General features: G+C 44.6%; 2 protein-coding genes across 2 annotated transcripts; both read right to left on the bottom strand.

Annotated features, from left to right (window-relative positions):
- Nucleotides 1–922: 922 nt before the first annotated feature.
- Nucleotides 923–8,363, bottom strand: LOC135568919 (putative threonylcarbamoyl-AMP synthase). The gene is made up of 6 exons (XM_065015705.1): nt 8,264–8,363; nt 7,683–7,792; nt 7,187–7,544; nt 6,302–6,467; nt 2,355–2,449; nt 923–2,076 (listed from the first exon to the last, which is right to left on the bottom strand). Exons 1-6 carry the CDS (start codon nt 8,325–8,327, stop codon nt 1,991–1,993), a joined length of 879 nt encoding a protein of 292 aa, XP_064871777.1. The 5' UTR covers nt 8,328–8,363; the 3' UTR covers nt 923–1,990.
- Nucleotides 8,364–9,233: 870 nt separating this feature from the next.
- Nucleotides 9,234–14,217, bottom strand: LOC135568920 (uncharacterized). Its single transcript, XM_065015706.1, has 7 exons — nt 14,194–14,217; nt 13,969–14,022; nt 13,802–13,882; nt 13,509–13,535; nt 13,391–13,417; nt 11,592–13,272; nt 9,234–9,412 (listed from the first exon to the last, which is right to left on the bottom strand). The coding sequence occupies exons 1-7, from the start codon at nt 14,215–14,217 to the stop codon at nt 9,234–9,236; spliced, it is 2,073 nt and encodes a 690-aa protein (XP_064871778.1).
- Between the last annotated feature and the right edge of the window lie 1,330 nt (nt 14,218–15,547).

Genomic DNA, 15,547 nt, shown 5'->3' with positions numbered 1-15,547 from the left:
TGTATATAACCATGTTATTACCTGGTACTTCCTGTATATAACCATGTTATTACTTGGTACTCCCTGTATATAGCCATGATATTACCTGGTACTCCCTGTATATAACCATGTTATTACCTGGTACTCCCTGTATATAGCCATGATATTACCTGGTACTCCCTGTATATAGCCATGTTATTACCTGGTACTCCCTGTATATAACCATGTTATTACCTGGTACTCCCTGTATATAGCCATGATATTACCTGGTACTCCCTGTATATAGCCATGTTATTACCTGGTACTCCCTGTATATAGCCATGTTATTACCTGGTACTCCCTGTATATAACCATGTTATTACCTGGTTCTCCCTGTATATAACCATGTTATTACCTGGTACTCCCTGTATATAGCCATGTTATTACCTGGTACTCCCTGTATATAACCATGTTATTACCTGGTATTCCCTGTATATAGCCATGTTATTACCTGGTACTCCCTGTATATAGCCATGTTATTACCTGGTACTCCCTGTATATAGCCATGTTATTACCTGGTACTCCCTGTATATAGCCATGTTATTACCTGGTACTCCCTGTATATAGCCATGTTATTTCCTGGTATTCCCTGTATATAGCCATGTTATTACCTGGTACTCCCTGTATATAGCCATGTTACAACCTGCTACTTCCTGTTTATAGCCATGTTATTACCTGCTACTTCCTGTTTATAGCCTCGTTATTGTTTTCATTGTCTACCTTTTTCCTTATTAATTTAGTAAATATCTGTTTTACTTTTTAACTTCACCGTTGGTTAAGGGCTCGTAAGTCAGCATTTCACGGTAAAGTCTACCCATGCTGTATTTGGCACATGTGGAAAATAACATTTGATTTGATGATCTGAAATGTTGGTTACAGAGCAGAACAAAAGTGGAGAAATAAGTATATTTAATTAGAGTTTTATTCTGAAAGTATAACGTCACTATATACATGGATCTACAACAATTTAAAAAAAGTATAACTTCACTATGTACATGGATCTATTGCAGTAAATTGCCAAAGCAAATAATGCTTTTCAATTTTGCATGTATGCATTTGGCCTGCGTCAATCTCCCATATTAAATAATATATATATTCCCAGTTAAACAGTACTTCACAATAATGTATTATTAATTCATACCCAGCAGCATCGTACATTCACATACATCATCCTTCATTAATCCCTCATTTAGAGAACTACATCATCCTTCATTAATCCCTCATTTAGAGAACTACATCATCCTTCATTAATCCCTCATTTAGAGTTGTACATCATCCTTCATTAATCCCTCATTTAGAGAACTACATCATCCTTCATTAATCCCTCATTTAGAGAACTACATCATCCTTCATTAATTCCTCATTTAGAGAACTACATCATCCTTCATTAATCCCTCATTTAGAGTACTACATCATCCTTCATTAATCCCTCATTTAGAGTACTACATCATCCTTCATTAATCCCTCATTTAGAGTACTACATCATCCTTCATTAATCCCTCATTTAGAGAACTACATCATCCTTCATTAATCCCTCATTTAGAGTACTACATCATCCTTCATTAATCCCTCATTTAGAGTACTACATCATCCTTCATTAATCCCTCATTTAGAGAACTACATCATCCTTCATTAATCCCTCATTTAGAGTACTACATCATTAGAGTATAATTTCTGTTCCCACTTCATTTTACATAATCAAATCATACAGAACAAAACAAAACATATTTATAATCCGAAAATCGAATCTAAAATGCACATATTTATATATGATTACATCGACAACATACAGAATAAATATGTAACAACTGTTCCTCAACATGTTTGAGAGACAAATTGGATGGTGGCCTGGGGTGGGTGGGTCCAGTATCTGATCTGAGTGTCGTCATTGGTCAACAGAGGATTGAGGGAGAGAATGGGGGAGGGGAGCTGGATGGAAGAGAGGATAGAGGGACGGAGGGAAAGGTCCTCCTCACAACATACTGGTCTTCACCCTCTCAAAGATCTGTCGGACCTTCACCGCCGGGACGCAGCCTTCCCTCACGATACTAATCGTGCCTGGAGGAGGAGGAAACACAATATTGACCGAGTGATCACTGACACACAATGAATCATAGGGTGGGACGAGGGTTGCAATGTCCCGGCAACTTTCCCAGGTTTTCCAGAAATCCTGGTCAGAGGATTCTTTGAAATCCAGGAATCTTTCAACCTGTATTTCTGGAAAGCCTGGGAATTTAGGGAACGTTTTCAGAATGTTCCATCCCAAGACAGGACAACACAACCTAAGAGGTTAGTAATTAGTTATTGTAGTATGCTTCTGTTCTGTAACATCATACCTTCATCTATCTTGAGGCAGTTCACCACCGTTGAGGCTACGATCTCGTTGGAATCCCCGTCACACAGAACCCCCTGGATCTTATGGCCCAGCCGACTACGATACACATAGAGACAGACAGTGTCAGAGTAGGTTCAGGTTCAGGATTAGGTTAGGTTTAGATTGGCCCAGCCGACTAATATACACATAGAGACAGACAGTGTCAGAGTAGGTTCAGGTTCAGGTTTAGGTTAGGTTTAGATTGGCCCAGCCGACTAGGATACACATAGAGACAGACAGTGTCAGAGTAGGTTCAGGTTCAGGTTTAGGTTAGGTTTAGATTGGCCCAGCCGACTAGGATACACATAGAGACAGACAGAGTAGGTTCAGGTTCAGGTTTAGGTTAGGTTTAGATTGGCCCAGCCGACTAGGATACACGTAGAGACAGACAGTGTAGGTTCAGGTTCAGGTTCAGGTTTAGGTTTAGGTTAGGTTTAGATTGGCCCAGCCGACTAGGATACACGTAGAGACAGACAGTGTCAGAGTAGGTTCAGGTTCAGGTTAGGTTTACACCTTGTATATTGACTCTGTACCGGTACCCCCTGTATATAGCCTCCACATTGACTCTGTACTGTAATACCCTGTATATAGCCTCCACGTTGACTCTGTACCGTAATACCCTGTATATAGCCTCCACATTGACTCTGTACCATAATACCCTGTATATAGCCTCCACATTGACTCTGTACCATAATACCCTGTATATAGTCTCCACATTGACTCAGTACCGTAATACCCTGTATATAGCCTCCACATTGACTCAGTACCGTAATACCCTGTATATAGCCTCCACATTGACTCTGTACCGTAATACCCTGTATATAGCCTCCACATTGACTCTGTACCATAATACCCTGTATATAGCCTCCACATTGACTCTGTACCGTAATACCCTGTATATAGCCTCCACATTGACTCTGTACTCTAATACCCTGTATATAGCCTCCACATTGACTCTGTACCGGTACCCCCTGTATATAGCCTCCACATTGACTCTGTACTGGTACCCCCTGTATATAGCCTCCACATTGACTCTGTACCGTAATACCCTGTATATAGCCTCCACATTGACTCTGTACTGTAATACCCTGTATATAGCCTCCACATTGACTCTGTACCGTAATACCCTGTATATAGCCTCCACATTGACTCTGTACCGTAATACCCTGTATATAGCCTCCACATTGACTCTGTACCGTAATACCCTGTATATAGCCTCCACATTGACTCTGTACCGTAACACCCTGTATATAGCCTCCACATTGACTCTGTACCGTAATACCCTGTATATAGCCTCCACATTGACTCTCTACCGTAATACCCTGTATATAGCCTCCACATTGACTCTGTACCGTAATACCCTGTATATAGCCTCCACATTGACTCTGTACCGTAATACCCTGTATATAGCCTCCACATTGACTCTGTACCGTAATACCCTGTATATAGCCTCCACATTGACTCTGTACCGGTACCCCCTGTATATAGCCTCCACATTGACACTGTACCGTAATACCCTGTATATAGTCTCCACATTGACTCTGTACCATAACACCCTGTATATAGCCTCCACATTGACTCTGTACCGTAACACCCTGTATATAGCCTCCACATTGACTCTGTACCGTAATACCCTGTATATAGCCTCCACATTGACTCTGTACCGTAACAACCTGTATATAGCCTCCACATTGACTCTGTACCGTAACACCCTGTATATAGCCTCCACACTGACTCTGTACCGTAACACCCTGTATATAGCCTCCACATTGACTCAGTACCGTAATACCCTGTATATAGTCTCCACATTGACTCTGTACCGTAACACCCTGTATATAGCCTCCACATTGACTCTGTACCGTAATACCCTGTATATAGCCTCCACATTGACTCTGTACCGTAATACCCTGTATATAGCCTCCACATTGACTCTGTACCGTAACACCCTGTATATAGCCTCCACATTGACTCTGTACCGTAATACCCTGTATATAGCCTCCACATTGACTCTGTACCGGTACCCCCTGTATATAGCCTCCACATTGACTCTGTACCGTAACACCCTGTATATAGTCTCCACATTGACTCAGTACCGTAATACCCTGTATATAGCCTCCACATTGACTCTGTACCGTAATACCCTGTATATAGCCTCCACATTGACTCTGTACCGTAACACCCTGTATATAGCCTCCACATTGACTCTGTACCGTAATACCCTGTATATAGCCTCCACATTGACTCTGTACCGTAATACCCTGTATATAGTCTCCACATTGACTCTGTACCGTAACACCCTGTATATAGCCTCCACATTGACTCTGTACCGTAATACCCTGTATATAGCCTCCACATTGACTCTGTACCGTAACACCCTGTATATAGCCTCCACATTGACTCTGTACCGTAATACCCTGTATATAGCCTCCACATTGACTCTGTACCGTAATACCCTGTATATAGCCTCCACATTGTTATTTTGATTATTGGTTACTTTTATTTTTTATTACTTTTTTTTTCTTAACACTTGTTCTTTAACATTGTTAGTTAAGGGCTTGTAAGTAAGCATTTCACTGTAAGGTCTACTACACCTGTGTATTTGGCGCAAGTGACAAATAACATTTGATTTGATTTGATTTTGTTTGTACGAATGATTCCACCCTAGATCAGCTAGATGCAGGCAACCCAAACTGCTACAGACCTATATCTATCCTACCATGCCTTTCTAAGGTCTTCGAAAGCCAAGTCAACAAACAGATTACCGACCATTTCGAATCTCACCGTACCTTCTCTGCTATGCAATCTGGTTTCAGAGCTGGTCATGGGTGCACCTCAGCCAGCTAGATGCAGGCAAGAGTGTGAAAGGCGGTATTGAATGTGTCACTGTCTGGCACCTTGATTACACGACCTGGGCACCTACATTGTAAACGTTCATTCGTAGGCCAGGTTGTAGCAACCTCGTGATGGGTAGAGGGAACATTAGAGTATCATGTAGTAGCCTAAACCCATCACTGTTACATTGAACTGGGTGAATGACAGTAACCTAAACCCATCACTGTTACATTGAACTGGGTGAATGACAGTAACCTAAACCCATCACTGTTACATTGAACTGGGTGAATGGAATAGTGAATTCCAGTCATTCAATATGCTGTAATAGATTTAAGGCCATGCTCTTAGAAAAATAATCATCCTCACTATTCTTAAACGGCACCTACCATCACTGGAATCTAATCATCATGACCCTACAGCCAGCAGGACACAAGGCAGAGGACTGATTAACACAGATATATTAGTAGAACTGGATATTTACACAGCAGGCTGACTGATATGAAACCAGTCTGACAGGAAATATCAGACCAGTTTACAATACAACCAGCAATCCAAGATAGAAAAATACTTCAATATTGACATCACTTTCAGTATCACGATCAGCATGAAGGCAGCATAGCTGTTCAAACTATCTGATGAAGGCAGCATGGCTGTTCAAACTATCTGATGAAGGCAGCATAGCTGTTCAAACTATCTGATGAAGGCAGCATAGCTGTTCAAACTATCTGATGAAGGCAGCATAGCTGTTCAAACTATCTGATGAAGGCAGCATAGCTGTTCAAACTATCTGATGAAGGCAGCATGGCATACCAACAGGTTTAAGTGCTTAAGTATAGGTGAGTACAGGGTACAGGTGGGTACAGGTGAGTACAGGTGAGTACAGGTGGGTAGAGGTGGGTACAGGTGGGTACAGGCGAGTACTTGTGGTTAGAGGTGAGTACAGGTGGGTACAGGTGGGTAGAGGAGTGTACAGGTGATTACAGGTGGGTACAGGTGGGTACAGGTGAGAACGGGTGAGTACAGGTGGGTAGAGGTGGGTACTGGTGGGTACAGGTGAGTGTTATGATAGGACTTTACCTGATGACCATGTCGTGGTGCGTGCTGTCGGGTTCTCCACTGGGATTGGCTGAGGTGATGGCAAGTGGTCCGGTGATGTCACACAGGTGTCCTGTGACGGTGTGGTCGGGGACTCGGATCATGATGCTATCATTGGTCCCCACGCGGTCGTAGGCCGGACCCACACCTGGACAACACAGGTAAACAATTAGAACATCAATCCAATGATTGCTCACAATATAGAATAAAGAAACCATTTCTGAGAGTATCCCTAACTCTAATCCAATGGAACCCGGCAGGGTAGCCTAGTGGTTAGAGCGTTGGACTAGTAACCGGAAGGTTGCAAGTTCAAACCCCTGAGCTGACAAGGTACAAATCTGTCATTCTGCACCTGAACAGGCAGTCAACCCACTGTTCCTAGGCCGTAATTGAAAATAAGAATTTGTTCTTAACTGACTTGCCTAGTTAAATAAAGGTAAAAGAAACAACAATTTAAAATCCCAATGCAGTTGAAGCCACCCTCCTCCTCACCCCTTACCCAGTCTGAGTATCCACCCTCCTTATCCAGTCTGAGTATCCACCCTCACCCTCCTCCTCCCCTCTCCTCACCCTCCTCATCCCTCCCTACCCAGCCTGAGTATCCACCCTCCTCCTCCTCTCTCCTCCCCTCCTCATCCCTCCTTACCCAGTCTGAGTATCCACCCTCCTCCTCCCCTCTCCTCACCCCTTACCCAGTCTGAGTATCCACCCTCCTCCTCCTCTCTCCTTACCCAGTCTGAGTAGCCAGTCTCCCAATGCAGTTGAAGCCACCATCCTCCTCCTCATCCCTCCCCTCTCATCCCTCCTTACCCAGTCTGAGTATCCACCCTCCTCTTCCTCTCTCCTCCCCTCTTCATCCCTCCTTACCCAGTCTGAGTAGCCAGTCTCCCTTGCTGACGATGCAGCTGATGCCTCCAGGGTAGACGTTCCTCATGAATTCCCAGAGTAGAGAGCTGAATGGGGGCTTGGCTGCCACCAGCTGCTCCACACTGGAGATACAGATACAGATGGGCTTCTCTGCTGGACGGTCCTTAATGTTGTAGATGTTCTCGATGGCCTGAGGGTTCTTGCAGGATGCGGCCAGGGCGTAGACTGTATCGGTGGGGATTCCACAGACCCCCCCGTCGTCCAGCAGTCTGGAGATCTTCAGAAGACCGCTGGTCAGTCTGGAGTCTGCCACGGGACAAGGCAGAGCAGGGGAGGACTTCTGCTGCTGATTCACATCCTGACACACAACAACACAGGGAGAGAGACACAATATGGAACACAATAGAAAATGTAATGAAACGCATGAACCCACTCCATTCTACTTGTCAGCTCATCCAGTGGAAAGCAACAGAATGGAATAGTGCCTTGTTCTCACCTTAACCAGTGGAGGCCCCATGGGCATCACACTCTGACAGAAGGTACAGTTGACCAGTGATGCCAGGGTTCCATATAGACAGACGACAGAGAACACAGCTAGCATGGCAACTACAAGAACAACGCCAGAAATGTGTTAGAACAGTAACACAGCTGACATCTAGATGGCAAAATAATGTGTACATTTTACAGTTACTGTTTGAGCAGCAAACGTATTGATGGATACCACATAACACTGTCTGAATCACAAACCCAACACTTCAACCACTCAGATCACTCCATAAAGGGCAGATGGCCAAGTGTTGGTTTTGGGTTTCAGCCTTACTGTATATCACAATAGGTTGGTGGAACCGTCATTGGGGAGAAATGAGGGCTTGTTATTAGGCTTGTTCTATTGACTGGAACAGAATCAGTGGAATGGTATCAAATACATCAAACACATAGTTTCAAGGTGGTTGATGCCATTCCATTTGCTCCGTTCCGGCCATTATTATGAGCCGTTCTCCCCTCAGGAGCCTCCTGAGACGTTTATGTAGAATGTGAGTCCTGTCAGTGTAGGGAGGTGAAAAGCAGGTCACTTACTCTCCAGCTGGTAGGGGAGCTGTTGCAGAGTGGACAGGAGGAAACACACCAGAACCGCCTCCATGACCACGGTCAGAGACAAGAGGACCAGGTTACCATACGCAGCTGGAAGGGACATGGAGAGGGTTAGGACCAGGTTACCATGGAGAGGGTTAGGACCAGGTTACCATACGCAGCTCGAAGGGACATGGAGAGGGTTAGGACCAGGTTACCATGGAGAGGGTTAGGACCAGGTTACCATGGAGAGGGTTAGGACCAGGTTACCATGGAGAGGGTTAGGACCAGGTTACCATGGAGAGGGTTAGGACCAGGTTACCATGGAGAGGGTTAGGACCAGGTTACCATGGAGAGGGTTAGGACCAGGTTACCATGGAGAGGGTTAGGACCAGGTTACCATGGAGAGGGTTAGGACCAGGTTACCATGGAGAGGGTTAGGACCAGGTTACCATGGAGAGGGTTAGAACCAGGTTACCATGGAGAGGGTTAGGACCAGGTTACCATGGAGAGGTTTAGGACCAGGTTACCATGGAGAGGGTTAGGACCAGGTTACCATGGAGAGGTTTAGGACCAGGTTACCATGGAGAGGTTTAGGACCAGGTTACCATGGAGAGGGTTAGGACCAGGTTACCATGGAGAGGTTTAGGACCAGGTTACCATGGAGAGGTTTAGGACCAGGTTACCATGGAGAGGTTTAGGACCAGGTTACCATGGAGAGGGTTAGGGCCAGGTTACCATGGAGAGGTTTAGGACCAGGTTACCATGGAGAGGGTTAGGACCAGGTTACCATGGAGAGGTTTAGGACCAGGTTACCATGGAGAGGGTTAGGACCAGGTTACCATGGAGTGGGCACTACTTTTGACCAGGGCCCTATTCTCTATATAGTGCACTACTTTAGATCAGGGCCCTATTCTCTATATAGTGCACTACTTTAGACCAGGACCCATGGGGCTGTGTAGGGAATAGAATGCCATTAGGGAAAACCCACTCCGTTCTTCTCTCCCTCTGTGTTGCAGCAGGAGAAGAGGGAGATATAGGTGATGTCATGTAAAGACTGACCAATGAGCATGAGGAAAGCATTGATGACCAGGAAAGCAATGGCTCCAGCTGTAAACCCATAGGATCCTACTGGAGAGATCTGCAGCAAGGGGCCTGAGGAAAGAACACAGAGATGTTTTACTGAAACAGGCAACAGAGCATGGTGACAGCAACAACAACAACAACATCAACAACCACAACAACCACAACAACAACCACAGCAGCAACAACAACAACAACAGCAACAACATCAACAACAACAACAACAACATCAACAGCAACAACAACATCAACAACAACATCAACAACAACAACAACAACAACCACATCAACATCAACAACAACAACAACAACAACCACATCAACATCAACAACAACCACATCAACAACATCAACAGCAACAACAATAAGATCAACAACAACAACCACATCAACAACATCAACAACATGAACAACAACATTAACAACAACATTAACAACAAGCACATCAACAGCAACAACAATAAGATCAACAACAGCAACAACATCAACAACCACATCAACAACAGCATCAACAACAACAGCAACAACAACAACAACAACCACATCAACATCAACAACAACAACAGCAACAACATCAACAACAACATCAACAACAACAGCAACAACAACAACAACAACCACATCAACATCAACAACAACATCAACAACCACATCAACAACATCAACAGCAACATCAACAACAACAGCAACAACAACAACAACAACCACATCAACATCAACAACAACATCAACAACAACAGCAACAACAACAACAACAACCACATCAACATCATCAACATCATCAACAACCACATCAACAACATCAACAGCAACAACAATAAGATCAACAACAACAACCACATCAACAACATCAACAACATGAACAACAACATTAACAACAACATTAACAACAAGCACATCAACAGCAACAACAATAAGATCAACAACAGCAACAACATCAACAACCACATCAACAACATCATCAACAACCACATCAACCACATCAACAGCAACAACAATAAGATCAACAACAGCAACAACATCAACAACCACATCAACATCAACAACAACCACATCAACCACATCAACAGCAACAACAATAAGATCAACAACAGCAACAACAACAACCACATCAACAACAGCAAAAGCAACAACAGCAACAACATCAACAACAGCAACAACAGCAACAACATCAACAACAGCAACAACAGCAACAACAGCAAAAGCAAAATCAACAACAACAATATCAACAACAACATAAACAACAACAACAGGGTATGAGATAATAACATGGCTATATATACAGGGTATCAGGTAATAACATGGCTATATATACGGGGTATGAGATAATAACATGGCTATATATACAGGGTATGAGATAATAACATGGCTATATATACAGGGTATGAGATAATAACATGGCTATATATACAGGGTATGAGATAATAACATGGCTATATATACAGGGTATGAGGTAATAACCTGGCTATATATACGGGGTATCAGGTAATAACATGGCTATATATACAGGGTATGAGGTAATAACCTGGCTATATATACGGGGTATCAAGTAATAACCTGGCTATATATACAGGGTATCGGGTAATAACATGGCTATATATACAGGGTATCAGGTAATAACATGGCTATATATACGGGGTATGAGATAATAACCTGGCTATATATACAGGGTATCAGATAATAACATGGCTATATATACAGGGTATGAGGTAATAACCTGGCTATATATACAGGGTATGAGGTAATAACCTGGCTATATATACAGGGTATCAGATAATAACATGGCTATATATACAGGGTATGAGGTAATAACATGGCTATATATACAGGGTATGAGGTAATAACATGGCTATATATACAGGGTATGAGGTAATAACATGGCTATATATACGGGGTATCGGGTAATAACATGGCTATATATACGGGGTATCAGGTAATAACATGGCTATATATACGGGGTATCAGATAATAACATGGCTATATATACAAGGTATGAGATAATAACATGGCTATATATACGGGGTATCAGATAATAACTTGGCTATATATACAGGGTAGAGGAGGTAGAAGCGTTTCAGGGTCCTGTTGGTTGCAGACTTGGTACATTGGTACTGCTTGCCGTGCGGTAGCAGAGAGAACATTCTATGGCTTGGGTGGCTGGAGTCTGAATTTTTATGGGGCTTTTCCTAGTTATGCAAAAAGTTAACTCCAGTTAGGATTGGTTAGTGTTAGCTTGAAGTCATCCACATACCTGCGAAGCGATACCATGTCCAGGTGGCCCAGACAGACAGGTAGAAGGATGGGATGACGGAGCCAAACCTCTGTCCTCCTCTGACCTGCAGCCTGCTGACGAACCCCTGTACCACCGCTCCAGATACCAGAACCCAGGGAACACTCAGTCGCAGGAAGGACACGCTCTGACTGGATGAGGCCACGTGGAGCGCCGAGAGAGCGGCCACGCCGTTGGTCAGGTAGAACAGAGCGTCAGGGATCTGATTGGTCGGGGAGGATGCTGATGATGATGAAGGCAGCGCCCCCTGGAGTTTCCCCGGGGAGCGAAAGCAGGACAGGAAGGAGTGGAGACGGTCAGAGGAGATGGGCTGAGGACCCACCGGGATCAGACTCTTCTCAGCGATGGAGTTGATCAGGCGGCAAAATGTCCCGTAGAGCGAAGCGGAGGTGAACAGGGAACAGGACACCCCGAAGAACACATAGTACCCCTGGAGGGGGATCTGGGGGACCGTGGAGATGGACAGCAGCAGGAACAGAGCATTATGGGTAACCTCCAGGGTGTCATTACTCAGACTGACAACTAGGAGGAGGAGCGCCACCGCCACGAAGAACCAATCACCAACCATCGCCTGTCTCCCAGTAGCCACCTCTCCCTCCGGCTCCGACACGATCACAGCCGACAACACAAACTCCTCCCACGCCTTGGTAAGCCAGTAGGTGGCATGCAGGCCGGCCTTGGTGACCAGGTAGCCATCTTGCCGCAGGTGAGCGTAGTAGCTAGAGAGGAGTTGAGCAGCAGAGATGATGGAGACCCACACAGCACCCAGGGAGAAGGACGTGACGTATCCAAAGCTGTGGAACAACATGATGAAGGGAGACACCGTGTCACAGAAGAAGAAGAGCGCCTGGGGTTCAGCGTACTTGGTGTTCTTCTTCTTCTCCTGTCCCAGGCTCTGGGCGCTGGCCGCAGGGCTGTTGGTCCCCAGCAGGAGCACGTTGAACAGGGGCGTGCCGAACCCCTTGAGGACATAGCGCTGCGCCAGACCTTTCACCAACAGGGCGGCGCTGCCGTACACGGCGAAAAGGAGGATGAGGAGTTCTAGAATGCCAGAGACGACCAGTGGCCAGGCCGAGGACACGCCCACCGCCACAGCCTCAAACAGCAGGGTAAGCGTGATGGCACCGAACACGAAGGGCATGATGACGTTTACCGTGGCAGAGCAGAAGGCCAATAGGAAGGATAGAAGGATGTAGGGGACCAATCCCGCGATGGCAGACTGGGGGATGAGCAGGAGAGACAGCCAATCAGGGCTCTGCGAGGTGCTGTTCCAGAGTTCAGCCGACAGAGATAGGTTGGTCGTGAGGGCAGTGAGCGGGGTCGCGTTACTCATCAGGTCATGTGACATGGTCAGGTTAGTTGTGATTGGTTGGGATGCACCCAGGAAGATGCGTGTGGCACCATAGCTGCCCCAGAGAGCTGCATAGCCAATGAAGGCGGTGCCACTCAGGTGGTCGTATTTACGGAACGACAGGAGGCCGGCAATCAGCTGACACACTCCACCTATCAGGATGAGATGAACACCTGAAACACAACACAATGATGTTGAACAACACCTGAAACACAACACAATGATGTTGAACAACACCTGAAACACAATGATGTTGAACAACACCTGAAACACAATGATGTTGAACAACACCTGAAACACAACACAATGATGTTGAACAACACCTGAAACACAATGATGTTGAACAACACCTGAAACACAATGATGTTGAACAACACCTGAAACACAACACAATGATGTTGAACAACACCTGAAACACAATGATGCTGAACAACACCTGAAACACAACACAGTGATGTTAAACAACACCTGAAACACAATGATGCTGAACAACACCTGAAACACAACACAATGATGTTGAACAACACCTGAAACACAATGATGTTGAACAACACCTGAAACACAACACAATGATGTTGAACAACACCTAGGATAGGATAAAGTAATCCTTCTCACCCCCCCCCCCCCCCCCTTAAAAGATTTAGATGCACTATTGTAAAGTCGCTGCTCCACTGGATGTCTTAAGGTGAACGCACCAATTTGTAAGTCGCTCTGGATAAGAGCGTCTGCTAAATGACCTAAATGTAATGTAAATGTAACACCTGAAACACAATGATGTTGAACAACACCTGAAACACAACACAGTGATGTTGAACAACACCTGAAACACAATGATGTTGAACAACACCTGAAACACAATGATGTTGAACAACACCTGAAACACAATGATGTTGAACAACACCTGAAACACAACACAGTGATGTTGAACAACACCTGAAACACAATGATGTTGAACAACACCTGAAACACAATGATGTTGAACAACACCTGAAACACACTGATGTTGAACAACACCTGAAACACAATGATGTTGAACAACACCTGAAACACAACACAATGATGTTGAACAACACCTGAAACACAATGATGTTGAACAACACCTGAAACACAGTGATGTTGAACAACACCTGAAACACAAGACAGTGATGTTGAACAACACCTGAAACACAACACATCAAGAACAGGGAAAGAGTAGGGTTAGTCATTGTGAACAGGGAAAAGAGTAGGGTTAGTCATTGTGAACAGGGAAAGAGTAGGGTTAGTCATTGTGAACAGGGAAAATAGTAGGGTTAGTCATTGTGAACAGGGAAAGAGTAGGGTTAGTCATTGTGAACAGGGAAAGAGTAGGGTTAGTCATTGTGAACAGGGAAAAGAGTAGGGTTAGTCATTGTGAACAGGGAAAAGAGTAGGGTTAGTCATTGTGAACAGGGAAAGAGTAGGGTTAGTCATTGTGAACAGGGAAAAGAGTAGGGTTAGTCATTGTGAACAGGGAAAAGAGTAGGGTTAGTCATTGTGAACAGGGAAAAGAGTAGGGTTAGTCATTGTGAACAGGGAAAAGAGTAGGGTTAGTCATTGTGAACAGGGAAAAGAGTAGGGTTAGTCATTGTGAACAGGGAAAAGAGTAGGGTTAGTCATTGTGAACAGGGAAAAGAGTAGGGCTAGTCATTGTGAACAGGGAAAGAGTAGGGTTAGTCATTGTGAACAGGGAAAAGAGTAGGGTTAGTCATTGTGAACAGGGAAAATAGTAGGGTTAGTCATTGTGAACAGGGAAAGAATAGGGTTAGTCATTGTGAACAGGGAAAATAGTAGGGTTAGTCATTGTGAACAGGGAAAATAGTAGGGTTAGTCATTGTGAACAGGGAAAGAGTAGGGTTAGTCATTGTGAACAGGGAAAAGAGTAGGGTTAGTCATTGTGAACAGGGAAAAGAGTAGGGTTAGTCATTGTGAAAGCGATCGTGATGGATGGATTGATTGGCGTACCTGCCAGAATGTTCTCCACCCCCTCGGCAGATACTCCGGTTCTAGCTGAGTTGAAGTTCTGCAGTAGAACCAGGAACGCACTGATCCCATTGGCCAACATACCCAACACCCCCGGCTCCCCATAGAAACTGGCGGGAAAACCATCCAAGGTTGCCATGGCGCAGTGGTTTAGCTACAGCTGTAAAACAACAGAGAAGATCCTAATATCATGTCACCATGAGAGAGACAACTGGAAAATTAAGAAAGAGTGAGAGAGACGGCTGGAAAATGAAGAAAGAGTGAGAGAGACGGCTGGAAAATGAAGAAAGAGTGAGAGAGACGGCTGGAAAATGAAGAAAGAGTGAGAGAGACAACTGGAAAAGGAAGAAAGAGTGAGAGAGACAACTGGAAAAGGAAGAAAGAGTGAGAGAGACAACTGGAAAATGAAGAAAGAGTGAGAGAGACGGCTGAATGATGAAAATAGATGTTATTCAGTAGGCTTTTATTCCAGCCTTAGGTCAAATGTTTAACCCCAAGGTTGTAGACTGAGCCTCCCTTGGCTCCCTCTCTCCTATGGGGAACCTAGTCAAAAGTAGTGCACTACAGT

Source organism: Oncorhynchus nerka, unplaced genomic scaffold (genome assembly GCF_034236695.1).
Source record: "Oncorhynchus nerka isolate Pitt River unplaced genomic scaffold, Oner_Uvic_2.0 unplaced_scaffold_1334, whole genome shotgun sequence".
NCBI lineage: Eukaryota > Metazoa > Chordata > Actinopteri > Salmoniformes > Salmonidae > Oncorhynchus > Oncorhynchus nerka.
Note: the sequence above shows the minus strand (reverse complement) of the source record. Positions and strands in the feature narration are given on the sequence as shown.